We start from the raw sequence: 17,487 nt of genomic DNA, 5'->3' as shown, positions 1-17,487 counted from the left end.
TTAAAAAGTATCAACATCGTGACATTGTTGTCTACATATCTTCTACTTTCTCCCCTCATGTCACTTCACCAAGACTTAAAAAACATTGCCATAATACCATTACACCTAAAAAATTGATACTCCCCAATCTTTCTAGAAATGTCATGGCCAAAACTTCAAATCCAAACCAGATACATATTATAAATTATTCTTTTAAGTCTTTCTGTACCACTTCTGTTTTTCCCATAACATTTGCCTGTAAAATAAAACAAGAAACTTTTCTATAGAATTTCATACAATTGGGATTTGGCTAAGCTTTTCCTTATGGGGTCATTTAACATACAAACCCTGCGTTTCCTATATCTACTAGAGTTAGATATACAGGTTAGATCAGGCACAAGTTGAAATCTTTTAGTGATCCTATTTTATAAGATGGTGATGTCATCTCTGCCACTTTTTTTCTATTCCTTTCATTCTACTAGAGGTAGTCATTTTCATTAGTTTTAGTTCATTCTCCGATTGTTTCTTTTTGAAAATATAAACAAGTATATAGGGAAAATTTTAATGACCACAATTTGGGTACAATGAATATTTACTGCTATTGCCTGAAATGTGTGTTTTGTGTCTATCCTCCTTTTATTTCTCAAAAGCTAGCATAGTAATATCAATACACACGCTACGGACCACCAAGCTTTTTTTTTTTTTAACCAAGCTTTATTTTTTTAACAGAATAGTAAATTCTGAAATGACCCTGAGCAGTAGAAAGAAATCTTCCTTACTACTTTTTAAAGTTGTAAAATGCTTACTGTATGGAAGTTTTATCATTTGTTTATTCAGCCAGTCCTTTACTTAAGGGCTTGTTTCTAATGTTTTCTTTTTACAAAGACTACTATGAAGAATAGATGTGTGAAGGAATTATTTCTTATTTTGGAAATCAAAGAATAAATGCAAATCTATCTATTTTGATAAATATTATAGCAATGTCCCTACTCTCAAACTCAAATCAAATCATAACTCAGAAAAAAGGGGATGGTGAAGAATTCAGTGGTGTGTGAGAAACTGTTCTAATTTTTCCTAAAAATATTTAATTCTGATAAATTAATTCTGAATTGCTTATATGAACAATATGTGTTTATTGAACACAATAAGTGTTCAATATGAACACTTTAAATATATTACTACACAATTTTTATCTATATAGAAAACTACAGTAGGCATTTACTAATGTAAGGTGGAAGGAGTAAAGACATGAACACTATTCTGGAAACTACAGTTCTCAAATTCTACCTTTTTTTTTTTTAGTTAAGCCCTTGAGATTTCATAAAAGAATTCAATCATTTTAAAATAAATGAATTAAAAGGCATTTTTACCAAACTTTTCCCCATTCCAAGTTAGTTAAAAATCTGTGTCAGTAAGTTTTGATACCCAAAGGAAAGAGTAAGCTTTAACAACCCTCCCTTTTTGTGAGTAATGCATCTTATATATAACTCAGCACTGGAATCAGAGAGTCATGGCGAAAATACTCCATGCAAGCAATTTAACAAGGACTTCCTGTTACTAAGGGCTCCAATGAAAATGATCTTCCTTTAATCTAAAGAATGGGTGGCTAACAGGCAGAACCGGATTCTCCAGGTGTGAAGCAAGCAATTTGTTCTTCTCATTTGATATTAACAGGGAAAGGACAACTTATCTCTAACTTATTTGACTTTATTATCTGGCTCTCAATTAAGCATACAGAAATTATCGTGTGAATTATACTAACAAGATTTAAGCAACTTGGTAAAACATAATAGATGATATGCAGATTTTCTCTCTAAAACAGGACTCCAACACTACAGGTGGAAAAGCAACAAAGGAATCAAGACAAAAAGGTAAACAGACCTTTGTTTTGGGGGGTTTGGGGAGTTTTTTCTTGTATTTTTTTTTTTTGGTTTCTTTTTGTATTTTTAATAAGACATCCATAGACTGAAATCTGGTAAATTGTGACATTTAAAAATTGCTTAACAGATAATTAGTTACTTGTTTTGCTCAGATTTGGAACATGCTACAGGCACAAAATCTGTTCACATATACTACTGATACATTACATGGAATTTTGGTGTAGAGCTCTTAGAAACAGACCACTACATTAAAAACTAGCTTTTTCTTATTAAGTCCCTTAAAAAAATTTATTTTTGAAAAACGGGAAAGTTAGATACTACCAAATTAAAAAAAAGTTCTTTCTTATAGACAGACTATAAATTAGTCATACTGTGCTTGCTTTAAAGAATGCCACTACATTTAACTCTTAAAAGAAGTCTATGTATGTGTATAGTCTTTAAAGATACTTTTCTATGTCTTAAATTTCTTCCTTGTTTCCCAGAATCTTTGAGAGGAAATTTTAGAAAATAATTTGTTGTAAAGGGACTAGTCTGAAATATCGACATACTCACTTCCCTATTGGTTCAGCTAATATACTGAAAGTAATTAAATTATAAAATTTGATGTAAACATTATATATGATTTGACAGTGTTAAAATTTTAAGCCATCACCATTTAAGTGCAACATATATAGGTACATCTAATACTTTCAAAAATTAAGCAATAAAGACAAGATTAAACAGAATATATATTTCATGATTTTATAATTGATTAGATTAACTGTTATGTTAGAATCTAACAAATAATTCATTTCAATTCAAAATAAAACAGAATTTTAATAGGTGTTTTAAGGTGGACTAGAAAGTTGGCTATCCGATATCTAGAACACAATGTCTTGGCTATACTATTTTACATTTAACATAAAAATATTTTATTTATAAATAGCTACTTCAATCAAGTAAATGAGATTCCAAAACTACACAAGATGTTAATATTTTAAAAAATGGTCTTCTTTTTAAAGTTAGTTAATAATTAACAATTTACTTACCTATACCAGATTAAAAGTAGAATAAAAGAGCCCTGAAAGATTACATTACAAAAAAATTTTATAATGTAAACTTAGAGGAGAAACATGCAATTTGTAGTCATTTTTTAAAATTTGTTTTCCTCATTTAAATTGCCAGAGGTGAATATTCAATTAAGATCAGATGCTTTCACCTTGAACTATAAAAATGTTGAAAGTTGTCTTGATACACAAACACAAACGTATACTCCATTTTATGTTAGATAAAAACTGGTTACATTTCTTGAAATATTTATTTAATCAATGTAGTAACTATAGAAAGAAAAGTCTTACTGAAAAAAAAATGTATAAATTGCTATATTATCTATCCCCAAGGCATATTTCTTAAAGCACTAGATAATTTTATTCATGCTTCTGTTACTGGAAATGTTCTTTATCTGTGGAGATACCTATTCTTTGTGGAGAACATTTCCTTTGAGTAATGCAAGTTAACTTTCCTATTCCCCAGACTAAACTGTCAAAGATAATTACCATACATAAAAATAAATGTTCTAATTTTCTTCTTGCAAGTATGTTTAAGCCTAAAGATGCAGTCAGTTATTGTCACTACAACTCAAAACTGGATAGTAATGCAGTAAGTTAAACATACTGGAATACGATTCAATTTGGACAGACTATGTGACAGTAAATTTAAGGTACAGAAAACATCCCATAAAATGATCTAAATTTTACCTAGCATAAGCAATTAAATGATTTCACAACTATGAGCTTAATATTTTATGCTTTCATAAACTCTCATCCAATTTTCAAATTCTAATATGCTTAAAATCTCACTTTGCCCAATATTCTAATTTATGAAGATATAAAAATCAAACAATTAAATTAGAAAGTTATGAATATAGTTATGAGTATGCAACCACTAGAAAATGAAATTTTCTAAGTGCACCTAAATACCCACATTAAGTCAATTTCTGCACTGATGAACAAGGATTTGGGGAACATTCTGAAATAACTAACTATGACTTTCAGTTAAGATGCAGAGATACAGAAAGTATTCCCTTTAGTTAAAAATATACAGAAATATTTGCTCTAATTTTAAGGATAAAAAGACAAATTTCAAAACTATCATTACATATGACACTAAGAAAGGTTAAATTTCTAAGTGCCATAAATGAAGAGGGAAAACACTTGTAGCCAAAGTGGAAAGTAGGAATTAAAGTAAACTCGATTGGACTACTACAAGTAAATAATTTACCTTAGTGACAGGGATTTAGGATTTGCGCACAATAGAGAACTAAAACTGATTTTCCTAGATAAGTAATAAACTAGATAAAATACAACATAGTCAGTAGGCAATGAAAGGAGTATCTGTTGGCTTCCTCAGGATTGCAGCAGGTAGTAAGGTACTTGCTCAGGCTATATAATCAGTAAAGAAAATCGAGGCTCACATTTATGTTATTTGTCACAATGGACACAACACTCCATGGAGTCCTAATAGTGATAACTACAGAAATTAGCTCAAAATGGATCCATAATGCAGGACATTCAGAGCATTGTGGATAATTTAACTCTCCATTAAAGACAAATATTGACAAAGTTCACTAAATTTACATTTGCCCACAAGAGAACAATCAGTGGCCACAACAAATATGGTATTCCTACAAAACCAGAAATAACCTAATAATATATAAGATCTTTAACATAAATATACTTTAAACATTCAAAAGAGATAAATGTAAAAAATCCCTAAATAGGGCCTCCCCGGTGGCTCAGTGGTTGAGCGCTGGGTTGCAAAGCTGCCCGCAGCCTCTGCAGCGCCGGTTCGATCCCCAGCTGCTCCCCAGCCACCAGAGGAGGGTCCCACATGGCGCGCAGACCTCTCCTGCCGCCCGCTGCTCCCCTCAGCAGTGTACTTCGGTCCTTCTGCCTGTTCTGCTCCCCGCTCTGGCTCTGGTGAAATCTCTCACCCTCCCGCACTTCTGACTGTACCCACTGCTTGTAAAAATAAAAAAAAATAAAAATCCCTAAATATATCATCTTCAAATTTGAAAATGTGGTAACTTCTCCTGGCAACTGTTTTCCCAAGGACAACAGGAAAAGACCATCTTACAATGGTTAGTCTATCATCTTGGTTTCTAAAAATTAGTGACAGTAAAATTGAAAAGCATTTTGCAAAGGTATAACCTGCTACAGTACCAATTTGAAATATTCTTTCTTTAAAAAAAAAAATCTGTTAAACTATGATACTTCAGAAAAAAAGGCTTTGGATGGAATTGATTATTTTTAATTTAAAAGAAGAAAGACTTACCCCATTTATAGAAATGTTAGAAGTGGCAGTTTTAGGATCTGTTTCAACCCATGAAACCAGAAAGTTAGCAATATACTTCTTGAAAACTATAAAATCAAAGTTTATTAGCCATTATATAAAGATGAAATAGGGCTTCATTCTCATGAATACAAAATTAAAGCCAGTTTTGATCCCCCACTCCCCTATCTCTCACATGATACACAGTAATATTAACTGCTTTCTTTTTCCCATACATCAGCAGGAGCACAAATAAGTTTTATTGAAAAAAGTACAAGTAATATATCTGCTATAAACATTGTAATTGTAAGAATTCACAGTATTGGTTTAGTACAAGAGCAGGAAAAAGGAATCTGTGATGTAAATAGGAAGTGAATCTCATTTCAGATCTATCCTCTCTCAGCCGCAATGAGCAGCTGAAATAAACGTAAGAATTCCAATTTTTAGAAGATGCCAAGAATAGGATTCAAAATTTCTATAGAGACTTTCTGTGACAAAGATCTATGAGACCATAACTAATTCCAAATTATTTCTCTTCTAAATTGTAAAGTGCTTAACTTGTTCCGATTAAAGATCCTAATAAAGATGCAAACAATATAATTATTTTAATACATAATTTATTTAATATGCTGTTAGCTCTTGCAAGTTTTTTTTTTTAAATATAGTATTTACACTAATAACATAACAGCACAGTATTTGACACAGATCAATACCATTTACAGTATGTTTTACTAAAGTATTCTGTTTATTCATTTATGGAATGGGGGAAAAGCAATCTGCAATCAGGTAGACATATGAATGTAGCTTCTGCCACTCTTAGTTGTGTAGCATCTCACAAGTCACTTTATCTTTCAGGATCTAAGAAAATTTAAAAAAATCCAAATAAAGATAATTTCATATATAAAAAGGAGAAACAAAACCTTGACACAATAGTTGTGCTGTAAATTAGGTCACAATGAAAGTATGCAATGAAACAAAATAAAAAGAATGCCCGCCTTCAGTTCAATCAGAGTTTTAGAATGTGTTAGTAATGCACATGTAAATCAAATGAAAAAAGGTCATTAATTTCAAGAAAAATTTGAAAGTTACATGGTTCCTGATCTGTGTGGTAGCTACACAGATGTGTTCATTTTGTGAAAAATCATCAAACCATGTATTTATGTTTTAGGTACTTCTTGCATGTGTGAAAAGACATCAATGAAAAGTTTTCTTAATGTACACATGTCCTATATCTATCCACTTGAAAAGGCCTAGAAAAACATGAAAAAAGTTATTTGAGGAAGAAAATATAACTGTATTATGCTGTGATTTGGATATAAATACTTGGATAGTCATAGTAATGTAAACACAGAATACTGATTAACCAAAAACTCTGATATAACTTGAGGGGGGAAATTTCATCTTTCATAGTAGAATGTCAATATGAAGTATCTAGAATTGAAAAAGCAGAAACACATAGACATATTTCTTAAAAATAGGGAGTATTGCACCCTACAGACATACAGCTCAGAAGCTAAAAATTACTATCTTTGGGAATGGAAATTGGGAACTGGAAATGGTGTGAGGCAGGGCAGGCAGGGGTCAGTTATAACTCTTTATAACCCTGAAGAGATCTGACTTCTTAAACTGTATATATGTACTAATTTGATAAAAATAAAAATCACATTTTATTTATCTATCTATCTATTTATTTATTTTTACCATTTTAAAAGGACAGGAAAAGGATATAGAAAAGGAGCCACAGGTGGGCAGTAGAGTTGCATCTTGCCAGTCATAAAAATCACATTTTTAACACACCATTTTAAAAAAGAAAAAGGCTATAACCATATCAAAAGCAATATGACATCTTAAAGCACTCTGGAAAGGAATTTATTTTCAGCATCAATATGGTAATACAAGAGAGAATGTATAGACAAGGAAATGATAAATAACAATAAATCTAACAAAGAACAGTAGGGAACTATTTCAGATAATCATTAAACTAACTACTGTTAGCATCAACCTCCCTCTACTCAGGAAAAAAGGTAAGTCTTTATCAGAGGCATATAATGAATGAGTGGTAATTCTGCTTTTACAAGGTTGCCACATAAGAAAAAGTTTCTATGATCACTCTCCAGTGTTTTTAGATATCTTCATGTCTAATGGCACAATCAATGAATATTTAATGAAATTTTGAACACAAAAGATTACTTACATGATGCCAGCTTTATATAATATATACAGTCAAGGAAATGATTATTATGTATTTTGTATGGAAAAAAACACTGGTCTAGTAGCCAAGAAGCTACCTGAATTATTATTCCAGCAGTACTACTGTCTCATCCTAACTCTGGATATTTAACTTTTCTGATTCCCAGTTTCTCCATAAGAAAAATGAAAAAAATGATTAGTTAACCTCTACAAATTCTTCTGAAATCAAAAATAATGGTGACACCAATGGGTGTCAGTTCAGCTTCCCTTTGGGGGACAGAGGTGGACTAAACATCACTGCTACCCTCACTCAGCTGACTGAGAAGCTGTAAGGGAAAGTACCATGCATTACTTCAGGGCTACAGATTGTAATGCTTCTGAAGGTGCTCCAATACCTGGGCTACCTTTAACAATTTACCACATTCAGAGAGATGGAGTTCTCTCCTCGTGATATGGTTCCCAAGAAGGGCATGAAAAGAACATAAAATAATTTTCCTTCAGCGCGGCTTCACTGACCCCCACCTTGGGTGTGTGAGGTCCACCCCGGGCACAATAAACTTTCCCTCCCTTTGAGAAATGTTAAAAAAAAAAAAAAATTTCCTTCAATGCACAAAGATTTGGGAGGTGTCAGTACCTGTGGCATAATGAACATATTTTGACTGAAAAAAATGGGGCCAGGCAGAAGTATTCATAAACCAAATATTTAAAACACAAAATTCTGAGTTAAAGTATTTCATAAAATTAAAAATATTTCCAAATTGTCTGTCTTAAACTCTGAATTTTTATATTAGTGATTGTATTAAATTAATTACAATTACTAATGAATTAATTATAAATAACTTATGCAGTATTTAAAATTATACATAACTTATAAATTAACTTGTTTATAATAGCTTAAAAAAAAGATTATTAAAAAATGAAATTATAAAACTTTATGCAATTTAATCCTCAGTTAAAATCAGTTTCATTTTAATGAGACACAAATAAGAGTATGTTTATATACTGTTACACATATTCATTCTATTTTATTTAATTCCTACTTGTATGGAAAATGGTGAAGAAATACATTCCTAGAATTCATGCTTAACCTGTATCAATAGCCACTAGATGTTTTATATTGATCTATTTTCTTAACAAAGTTCAGTCTTATCTCTATTGCCTTCCTATAACCCTCATTGATTAGTCTTCCTTTCACAAATATCCCAGGTTAATATCATACATTTTTTTTCAACACAGAAAATAACTAGCTTTGGTTAGTTGTATTTCTAAATTAGAGAAATTCTCTATTGCAAAGAAGTTGGAACAAAGAGAATAAAAAGGTAGGGAGAAAGCCTGGCATAAAATCCCTTTTCAACTTTGAAGTCTCTAATTTACATAAATTGCATAGATTAAACCTGTTTTCTATTATTTTTAATACAGCAAATAGTGGAAAACAAAAGACCACAGCAATTTGATTAAATATTTAAAATATTTAAAGTAAACATCAGAAAACTCTAAATATATTATAGGCAAAAATTCATGCCCTTAAATGTTTCCACCCAGTATATAAAATTCTGAGGAAACTTTTCAATACCTGTTTTTTTTTCCCAAAAAGAGATATCAAGGTCTTATCTCTTGTGACTGAAGAATAATAAAGCTAGACTGCTGTTTCTAGGTAGAGTGACTAAGGATTGTTTTACTTACAGGGAGACATTTCAGTAAGACCTAAAGGAGTTGGGGGAATAAATTGGCATTTCATGGGAACAGCAATTCAGAGAAAACAGCAAGTGCCAAAGTCCTAAGGCAGGATCTTGCCTAGTTTGTGTGAAGCATGAGAATGATGTGGCCTAGCATATTTTAACCTGTTTCTGTGTTAAGAAAATACCAAAGGGGAGGGAAATGTAAAAGAGAAGACCACATAATATAGAGACTATTGCAATGAGAAATGACGGTGACGTGGACAAATGAGGTGGTAAAAGCTGATTGAATCCAGATATATATACCTTGAAAAGGGGGGTGGCAAGCTTTGCTGTTAGTATTAACATGAGGTGAAAGAGTAAAAAGCAAGAGTAATCAAGAATTATTAGAAAGTTTTTATTTGGGCAAATTAGAACACAGTTGTCATTAACTTAGATGGAACAGTTTGGGGGTAGGGACGAAGATCAGGAGAAGATCATTTCTGACAAATTTGTTCAAATGGAACTGTTGAGTAGACATGTGTTAAGCAAGCAGTCTAGACTGGAGGTGTAAATCTGATTCATCACCTAACAGCATTTAATGTCATGAGACTAGAAAAAAACAGCGGATAAAAAAGGATACTAAGTCTGGAAGCATTTTAATATTCAGATGTAAGGTAAATAAGAAGAAACTAGGGGAAATAATGATGGAAGAACAAAAGAGGTAAAAGGAAATCCAGGAGAAATATTTGAATGTGTTTCAAGAAGTGATGGTGGTAAGTGCTGCTAATGTGTTAAAATCATAAGTCTGCATCTCCTACAAAACATAATATCACTGGTTCCTATTATCCCACCTAATTTTATCATCCAAGTTCTTCCCATACTATCTTCCCCACTCCAAGAAACCATATTCTATATAGCAATCTTTCAAAAATGTGCGTCTATGTTAATATCCTATTTATTCTTTAATTGTCTACTGCATCTTGAAAAAGTTTTCAACTCTTTACTCTGGCCCACAAGGATCTTTATCATGTGACCCTTTTTACCTTCCTGATTTCATTCCTCCTTGATAATTTTTATATGCACAGGCATTCATTTTGTTATTAAAATATATCAGTCCCGTTCATTGCCTTGGCACCCCATCTCCCATACTCAGGATAGACTCTCTTAGTTCTTTATCTTGTCAGCATTTAGGTCTCACAGCTCAAACATCTTCCTGAGAGAGGTCTTGCCTAACTGATCTATCAAAATCTAAAATTATCTCAGTTATATGTTTAAATTGTGTATTGTCCATCTTCTCTCAGATCATAAATCACCCAAGGGCAGGTATTATTGAACAAACACTGCAGCACTTAAAAGTTCACATAAAAGTAAGCCTCAAAAATTACTTGACAAGGGCCTCCCCTGGTGGCGCAGAGGTTGAGCTCTAGGCTGCGAAGCTGCCCTCAGCCTCTGCAGGGCCGGTTCCCCCACCTCAATCTCCGGCCGCCAGGCAAGGGTCCCACACAGTGCGCAGACCTCTCCTGCCACTCTCGCTGCTCCCCTCAGCAGTGTATTTCGTCAGTCTGCCTGTTCTGTTCCCAGCTCTGGCTCTGGTGAATTCTCTCACCCTCCCGCGCTTCTGACTGTATCCAGTGCTTGTATAAATAAATAAATAAATAAATAAATCTTTAAAAAAAAATTACTTGACAAAATCTCAGTCCTTTAAAATAAGCAAAATTATCAGGACAATCGTTTAACTTTTTATACAATGCAGGCATCACATTCTATAACACGTGTCATGATACAAGAACATCTCTAGTAGCAGCAAGCATATTATTTCATTAAGCAGATCATTCCATCTTGGGACAGCTCCACTTGTTTGAAAAGTCTTGTCCCTACTAAATCAAATCTCTTCCATGTAATTTCCACCTATTAGCTTTTGGAGTTATGCCATGTAAGTCTAATACCATTTATAGAAACAAACTTACACATTTTAGATAACAATTATATATCTCTCCCCTTTGTATTCACTTTTGCAGTACAAACAGTTCTAATTCTTTCAATGATTCTCCATTAGTATGGTGATCGATCAAATCTTTTTATGACTGTTTGGATAGTCTTAATGTATTAATTTTCATCTCAAAAATGTCATACTCAAAACTAAACACAGTCCCTCTCCATTTGCTTTGATTAATGTAGAGTCAGTGGAACAACTGTCTGTCTTGTCAATCTAGATATCATACTGTTATTCATGAAAGTATGAAGACTATTCTTATAGTTCTAGTAAGAAGCTTGTAGCTAACTAAAATCTCCAGTGATTGTCACAGGCATGGCTGTGAATGTGAGTCTTCCACTTTGTAGATGTTAAGGTGTTAAAGAACTAGATACAATATTTCACACCAATCCTAGTTAAACATATTTTCGATACTATTAGTATAGTGTCCCTTACTACTAATTTTTAAAACGCAACTCTACTTCAACATAGCAATGTCTCCAAATTTTATGCTGTTAACATTATTTGATAAGCATTCTGTGACATCAGATCACTGATAAAAAAAATTTTGTATAAACATATCAAACACTGAGTTCCATAGCATAGGGCATAATATTAGAGACCTTTTCATCTGGTTGATACTAATTCTATGTGTGATTCAATGAGCTATTTGTAACTCCCTAACAGCCTCATCTTATCCTTAAAAATATTAAAAAAGGTATTATTAAATATCTTTTTTTTTAAAGATTTATTTATTTATACAAGAACAGGGTACAGGCCAGATGAGCAGGAGGGTGAGAGGATTCACCACAGGCAGAGCGGGGAACAGAACAGGCAGACTGACGAAATACACTGCTGAGGAGGGCAGCAGGCAAGGCAGGAGAGGTCTGCCAGGCCATGTGGAACCCTCGCCAGCCAGATCGAACTGGCTCTGCACGGCCCTGCAGAGGCGCTCAACAGCCTGCGCCCACCAGAAAGGCCCTATTAAATACCTTTTTAAGCTACTCTTGAAAATAAACTATTTTATTAAAAAAGATTGCTTTTTTATTCCATGTATGTGTATCATTATATATACATATCTATAAATTATGTACATAAATTTGATCCTACAGATAAGACAAGTTGTGATAAATGTCAGAATTATCAGTATCTACAAAATAAGATTTTATGTAAATTTATTGTTATGCAGGTGAAACTATTTCTTAGTACAAGTTGATAAAAGATTTTGCTCTAAGACAGTTTGGCTATCTCTGTAAAGAAATGAGAAGAATGAGAATCAGTATGATCAAACAAAGAATATATTTTCATATATATGCAATGGATAAGAAAATAAAGCTATATCAAGTAGCTATATCAAGAAAATAAAGCTATATCAGTATTAATCAATCTGAATATGTTAAGATAAATTCAACATTATAGTACTTAAAGTTCTCATGGAATTTGTTTTGCTGCTACTACTAGTTTTAACTCAAATATGCACATTTAGCAAAATGAGTATTTTTTTTGACATCAGACAAAATTAACTGGAAATAGTATCATCTTCAGTAATAAGTATATTTTCAGAGTACCCTTTTAATCCTAAAAGTTAGAGATATGATCCATCTTCCATTCTAACACAGATTTTCCTGTATCAAGAAAAATCTATCATAACATCAAAGAACTTGTTTTGGGGCAACTATATCTTTATCATTGCTTTCTTAGCATCTTCACTCAACCAAATGAGATTCCTAATAGCCCCACATCATACAAAGTCAATTTCCAATTATTTTACATTCCTTTTCCTATTTCAGTGAACTTTATGAGGAAATTCTCACTGATGTTTCTAATTTTTAACCTCTTTTCAGAAAAATAGGAAGATTTTTCCTTGAAGATAGAAATAGTTATGTGATGCCAATTGCTACTGGGAGAAAAAAGCAAATATTTCTATGTTCAACACAAACACTTTTGCTTCCTGGGAGGAAAGGAAAGATGAAAGACCGACTTCAAGAACTAAAGCAGAGAACAAAGGAAATTGAACTCTCTAGAGACAAGCAGGTGTCAACCATAGAAGCAGAACAAGGGGTGTTTCTGCAGCAAGCTGTTGTTTATGAAAGAGAACCTATAGCTGAGAGACACCTGCAGGAGATCAAAAAACTACAGGAGAGTATTAACAACCTGACAGATGATGTTCAAAAATTTGGGCAGCAACAAAAAAGTCTGATGGGTTCCATGAGAAGGTTTAGTTTACTTAAGAGAGAATCCAGCATTACAAAGGAGATAAAAATCCAAGCAGAACACATTAATAGAGGTTTAGATGATTTAGTGAAAGAAGTTAAAAAGTCAGAGACTGAAAATGGTCCATCATCAGTGGTCACAAGAATACTTAAATCTCAGCATACTGCCATGTTCCGCCATTTCCAGCAAACTATGTTTATATATAATGACACAATAGCAGCAAAGCAAGAGAAGTGCAAGACATTTATTTTCCGTCAGCTTGAAGTTGCTGGAAAAGAAGTACCTGAAGAAGAAGTAAATGATATGCTTCACCAAGGGAAATGGGAAGTTTTTAATGAGAGTATACTTACAGAAATCAATATCACTAAAGCACAACTCTCAGAGATTGAACAGAGACACAAGGAACTTGTTAATTTGGAGAACCAAATAAAGGAATTGAAGGAACTTTTCATTCAGATATCTCTTTTAGTAGAGGAACAAGGAGAACACATCAACAATATTGAAATGGTAGTGAATGACACAAAAGAATATGTTAACACTACTAAAGAGAAATTTGGACTGGCTGTCAAATACAAAAAGAGAAATCCTTGCAGGGCATTGTGCTGTTGGTATTGTCCACGGTGTAGTCCAAAATAAAGAAATATTTTGAGAATTTTTTTCCAGCTTAGAGTGGAGAATGCTCCATGTGTCACTCTCTTGCATTGCTTTTCTTCATTTTATGGATCCATTCACATACCTTTTGTCACTACTAAGTCATAATTTTCCCCTTTAGCACTTATGTACAGGAATTAGAAAAACCTCTGAAGTCAGTGACAAAGTCTTTGTTTATTAAACTAAAAACAGTATAATTAACTCTAGAAAATTACAGGGGAATCTCTTAAAATGAGATGAATGATCGTGTTTTTGGTCTGGTTTCAAGCTCTAGTATACACTTTTATAATTGTGTCTTAACAAAACGAAAGCCAGTAAGTAATGACTAAGACTTAAGCAATCCTTTTACCTCATTTGCGAGTATTTGGGTAGTTAAGAGTTGTACAGAACAAGACACAACTAGTGCTGTATTAAAGCAAAATCAAACCAGAGGCTGTATCAAATCTTATATGCTCAAATAGATCAGTTTAGTTAACAAATCCTGGAAAAACCCAAAAAATCCTGGAAAAACCCAACTGTGTACCTGATGAAGAATCTGGTTGGTTACTGTGAACTGAATCTAGCTTAAGACCTTAAAAAGTAAGGTAAGGCACTGCTTTCTTGAAATAGGGTCCATTCCGGACACTGTATTACCAATCAGGTAGGTTGGCAGATAAAAAATAAAGGCAGTTGTATTCTCAAAAGTCTCTCCATCTGGCCTCCCCGGTGGCGCATCGGTTGAGCGCTGGGTTGCGAAGCTGCCCGCAGCCTCTGCAGCGCCGGTTCGATCCCCAGGTGCTCCCCGGCCACCGGGCGAGGGTCCCGCATGGCACGCAGACCTCTCCTGCAGTGCCCGCTGCTCCCCTCAGCAGTGTACTTCGGTCCTTCTGCCTGCTCTGCTCCCGGCTCTGGCTCTGGCTAGTTCTCTCACCCTCCGCACTTCTGACTGTACCCAGTGCTTGTATAAATAAACAAACAAACAAATAAATAAATAACTCTTTAAAAAAAAAAAGTCTCTCCATCACTTTATTGTGAAGCCAGGCACTGTACTGTGAACTCACACAGGGATAGAATTTTGCAACTCACATCCTAGTGGAGAAAGCAAGTAACAAATACAAATAAAAGATAATGTCACATTCTCAGCAAAGACTTAAAATAAGGGTGATAAGCTACAACCTGTTAGGGTTATTTCTTTCAGTTAGATGGTAATTGAAAGCCTCTTTGACAGGTAATATTTAGGTGAAGAACTGAACGATGAACACAAAGTCAAACTCCAGGTATAGGAAACAATACATAGATGCTAAGATGCATATAATTTACTCTTCAAAGGAAAATGAGCAGTACAGCTGTATCATAGTGGAAAAAAGAGCAATGAGGTAAGAGATGAGATTAAGATCAGCAAGGTATTGATTTAAAATTTTGGAGGCTATATAAGTCCTGAAGTTTATAGCAAGTGTAATCAATGCAAAACACTGTGACTATTTTTGGCCTCAGAATAATGTCACATAATTTATATTTGAGAACAATCACTGTGTGTATAGAATGGACAGCAGATAAGAATAGATTTGGGGGAGAAGAGTAGAGGACAAGCATACAAGTACAGAAAACAATTAGAAGGTTAATGCAGTAGTTCCAGTAAAATATGATGGAAACTTGGAGTAGACGATGGAGTACAGGTTCCAGGTAAAATATGATGGTGGTAGCAGCAGTATTAATACTCCAGATTAGAAAATACTTGCTATACCCCATTATTGTTCTAATAGTTTTACAATTTTTACTGACAATAGCATTGAGATACAGCAAGGTTAAGCAGTCTGTCTCAGGTTACAGAAAGTAACCTAGTAGAGAGTAGAAGAGAGTAGAGAGTAGAGATTTGAAGACAGGCAGCAGTCTGATTCCAGAACAAACTTAAACTAATAAACATTTTATATATATATATATATATATATATACACACACACACACACACATATATAGTGTATGTTTGTGTGAGTGTGTCACACTAGCACATACTCATATAAAAACGGATTGGAAGACAATGCTATTTACTGAGATGAGAGAAAACAGAAATGTAGGTTTCAGAATTGAAGATGAGAAGGAAATTAAAATTTTTATTTTGGTGACTATAAAATAAATTGACTTATGAAAATGTCCAAGTGAGTGGAGGCTCCTAAGATATTAGCTGTATCAGCAGAAGTAGGACTGAGAGGTATCAGAGCTGAAAGTATAGATTTGGATCATTTTAGTGAAAATCTGTATCACTGGGAGTTTTATAGAATTTTTATCACATAGACATGATTGATCATTTACTCCATTTTCAGCCCTTCACATTAAAGAGAAAGGGTGCCAGGGCTGAAAATTCTAAGCTTCTAATCATGGCTTGGTCTTTTTGGTAACGGCCTCCATTCAAGAGCCATCCAGAAGTCTTCAGTCTCTTCAGTAGAACAAAAAAATGTCCTGGCATGCATGAAACTACAAGGATTTCAGAAACTCTCTGTCAGGAATGGGTCAAAGACCAAATATTAGAACAACTAGAACAAAAAATGCTCCCAGTACTCTTATCACTTATTTACGAGGAGTTCTATGTTAGGAACCAAGAACAGAGACCAATATATACATTTCATATTATAAATCACAATATCTCAATTGTTAAGAAAGGTGAGTCAAGTAATAATAAAAAGGTTAGAAACAAAAATGCCATACTGAACAGTAATAACAAAAGCCTGGTTATTGTTTCTCCTAACATGGAAACTCACAGTCACAGTTCTTAACCTTTTTGGTCATGAAATCCTATTGGAATTTGATGAGAGAATCTGTTGCCAAGAAAATGTACATGCACTTGGAAATACGCGCGTGACTTCAGAGGGTCCTGGGAGGCCACCCATGGTGCAGTCAAAAATTCTTTTTTATTAAAATGTGCATAACACCTACTAAAATTATATCAGGGATATTATATTTTCATCCCTGAGTGAAACTCCTCCATATATTTATCACTTTTGTCGTGAAGCATCCAATTTGTGAGGTTTGGCCAAAAGTTAATAAGTTAAGTCATTAACTCCACAGAAAAGCAGACAGTATATAATGAGAAAATGGCACCCTTCCAAGAGTTCAAGTGTGCTAACGCAAGCAGAATTGTTATTACCCTGGGAGGAAAACTTAGACTGTGGATGACCAGTTATTCTAGTTGTAAGTATTAGGAAATTCAACTGTAAAAAGGAAAGGGTAATTTACAACTATAAGACTATATTAGAGAGAAGAGATATAGAAAGAGCATTTGCCTTCTTAAAACACCAACATAACCTTCAGCTCCTGAAAATGTCAACAGATTAATATTCCTTAGGTAATCAACAAATAGTGGCTTATATTATTCATGGAAAATTTCTATGTTGGGCTGAAATTTGGGATTACTGCTGATCTCAGTGTTACTTACACAAGTACAGAATTTGTTTACTTTTTATATTAGGTTGGTCTTTAACATGACTCTCTAGTTCTACATTTTTAAAATTAAGTCTTAAATGTTTAAAGTGAAAGTACGGGGCCTGCCCTGGTTGAGTGCTGTGCTGTGAAGCTGTCCACAGTCTCTGCAGCACCGGTTCGATCCCGGCCAACCGGCGAGTGTCCCACATGGCAAGGCAGACCTCCCCTGTTGCGCCCA

General features: G+C 33.7%; 2 protein-coding genes across 4 annotated transcripts in view; one reads left to right on the top strand and one right to left on the bottom strand.

Moving 5' to 3' along the window:
- The window catches only part of ARL13B (ARF like GTPase 13B), a gene marked incomplete at both ends in the record, with an annotated part of 50,117 nt that overhangs the window by 17,019 nt on the left and 15,611 nt on the right, over positions 1-17,487 (bottom strand). The window lies entirely within an intron of this gene.
- Positions 12,957-13,838, top strand: STX19 (syntaxin 19; the record flags this gene model as incomplete). Its single annotated transcript, XM_084232491.1, has 1 exon — positions 12,957-13,838. The coding sequence occupies one exon, from the start codon at positions 12,957-12,959 to the stop codon at positions 13,836-13,838; it is 882 nt and encodes a 293-aa protein (XP_084088617.1).

The sequence above is a fragment of the Talpa europaea genome, assembly GCF_964194135.1.
Source record: "Talpa europaea genome assembly, chromosome: 4".
In the NCBI taxonomy this organism is placed as follows: Eukaryota; Metazoa; Chordata; class Mammalia; order Eulipotyphla; family Talpidae; genus Talpa; species Talpa europaea.
This window is presented reverse-complemented; position numbering and strand designations above follow the sequence as displayed.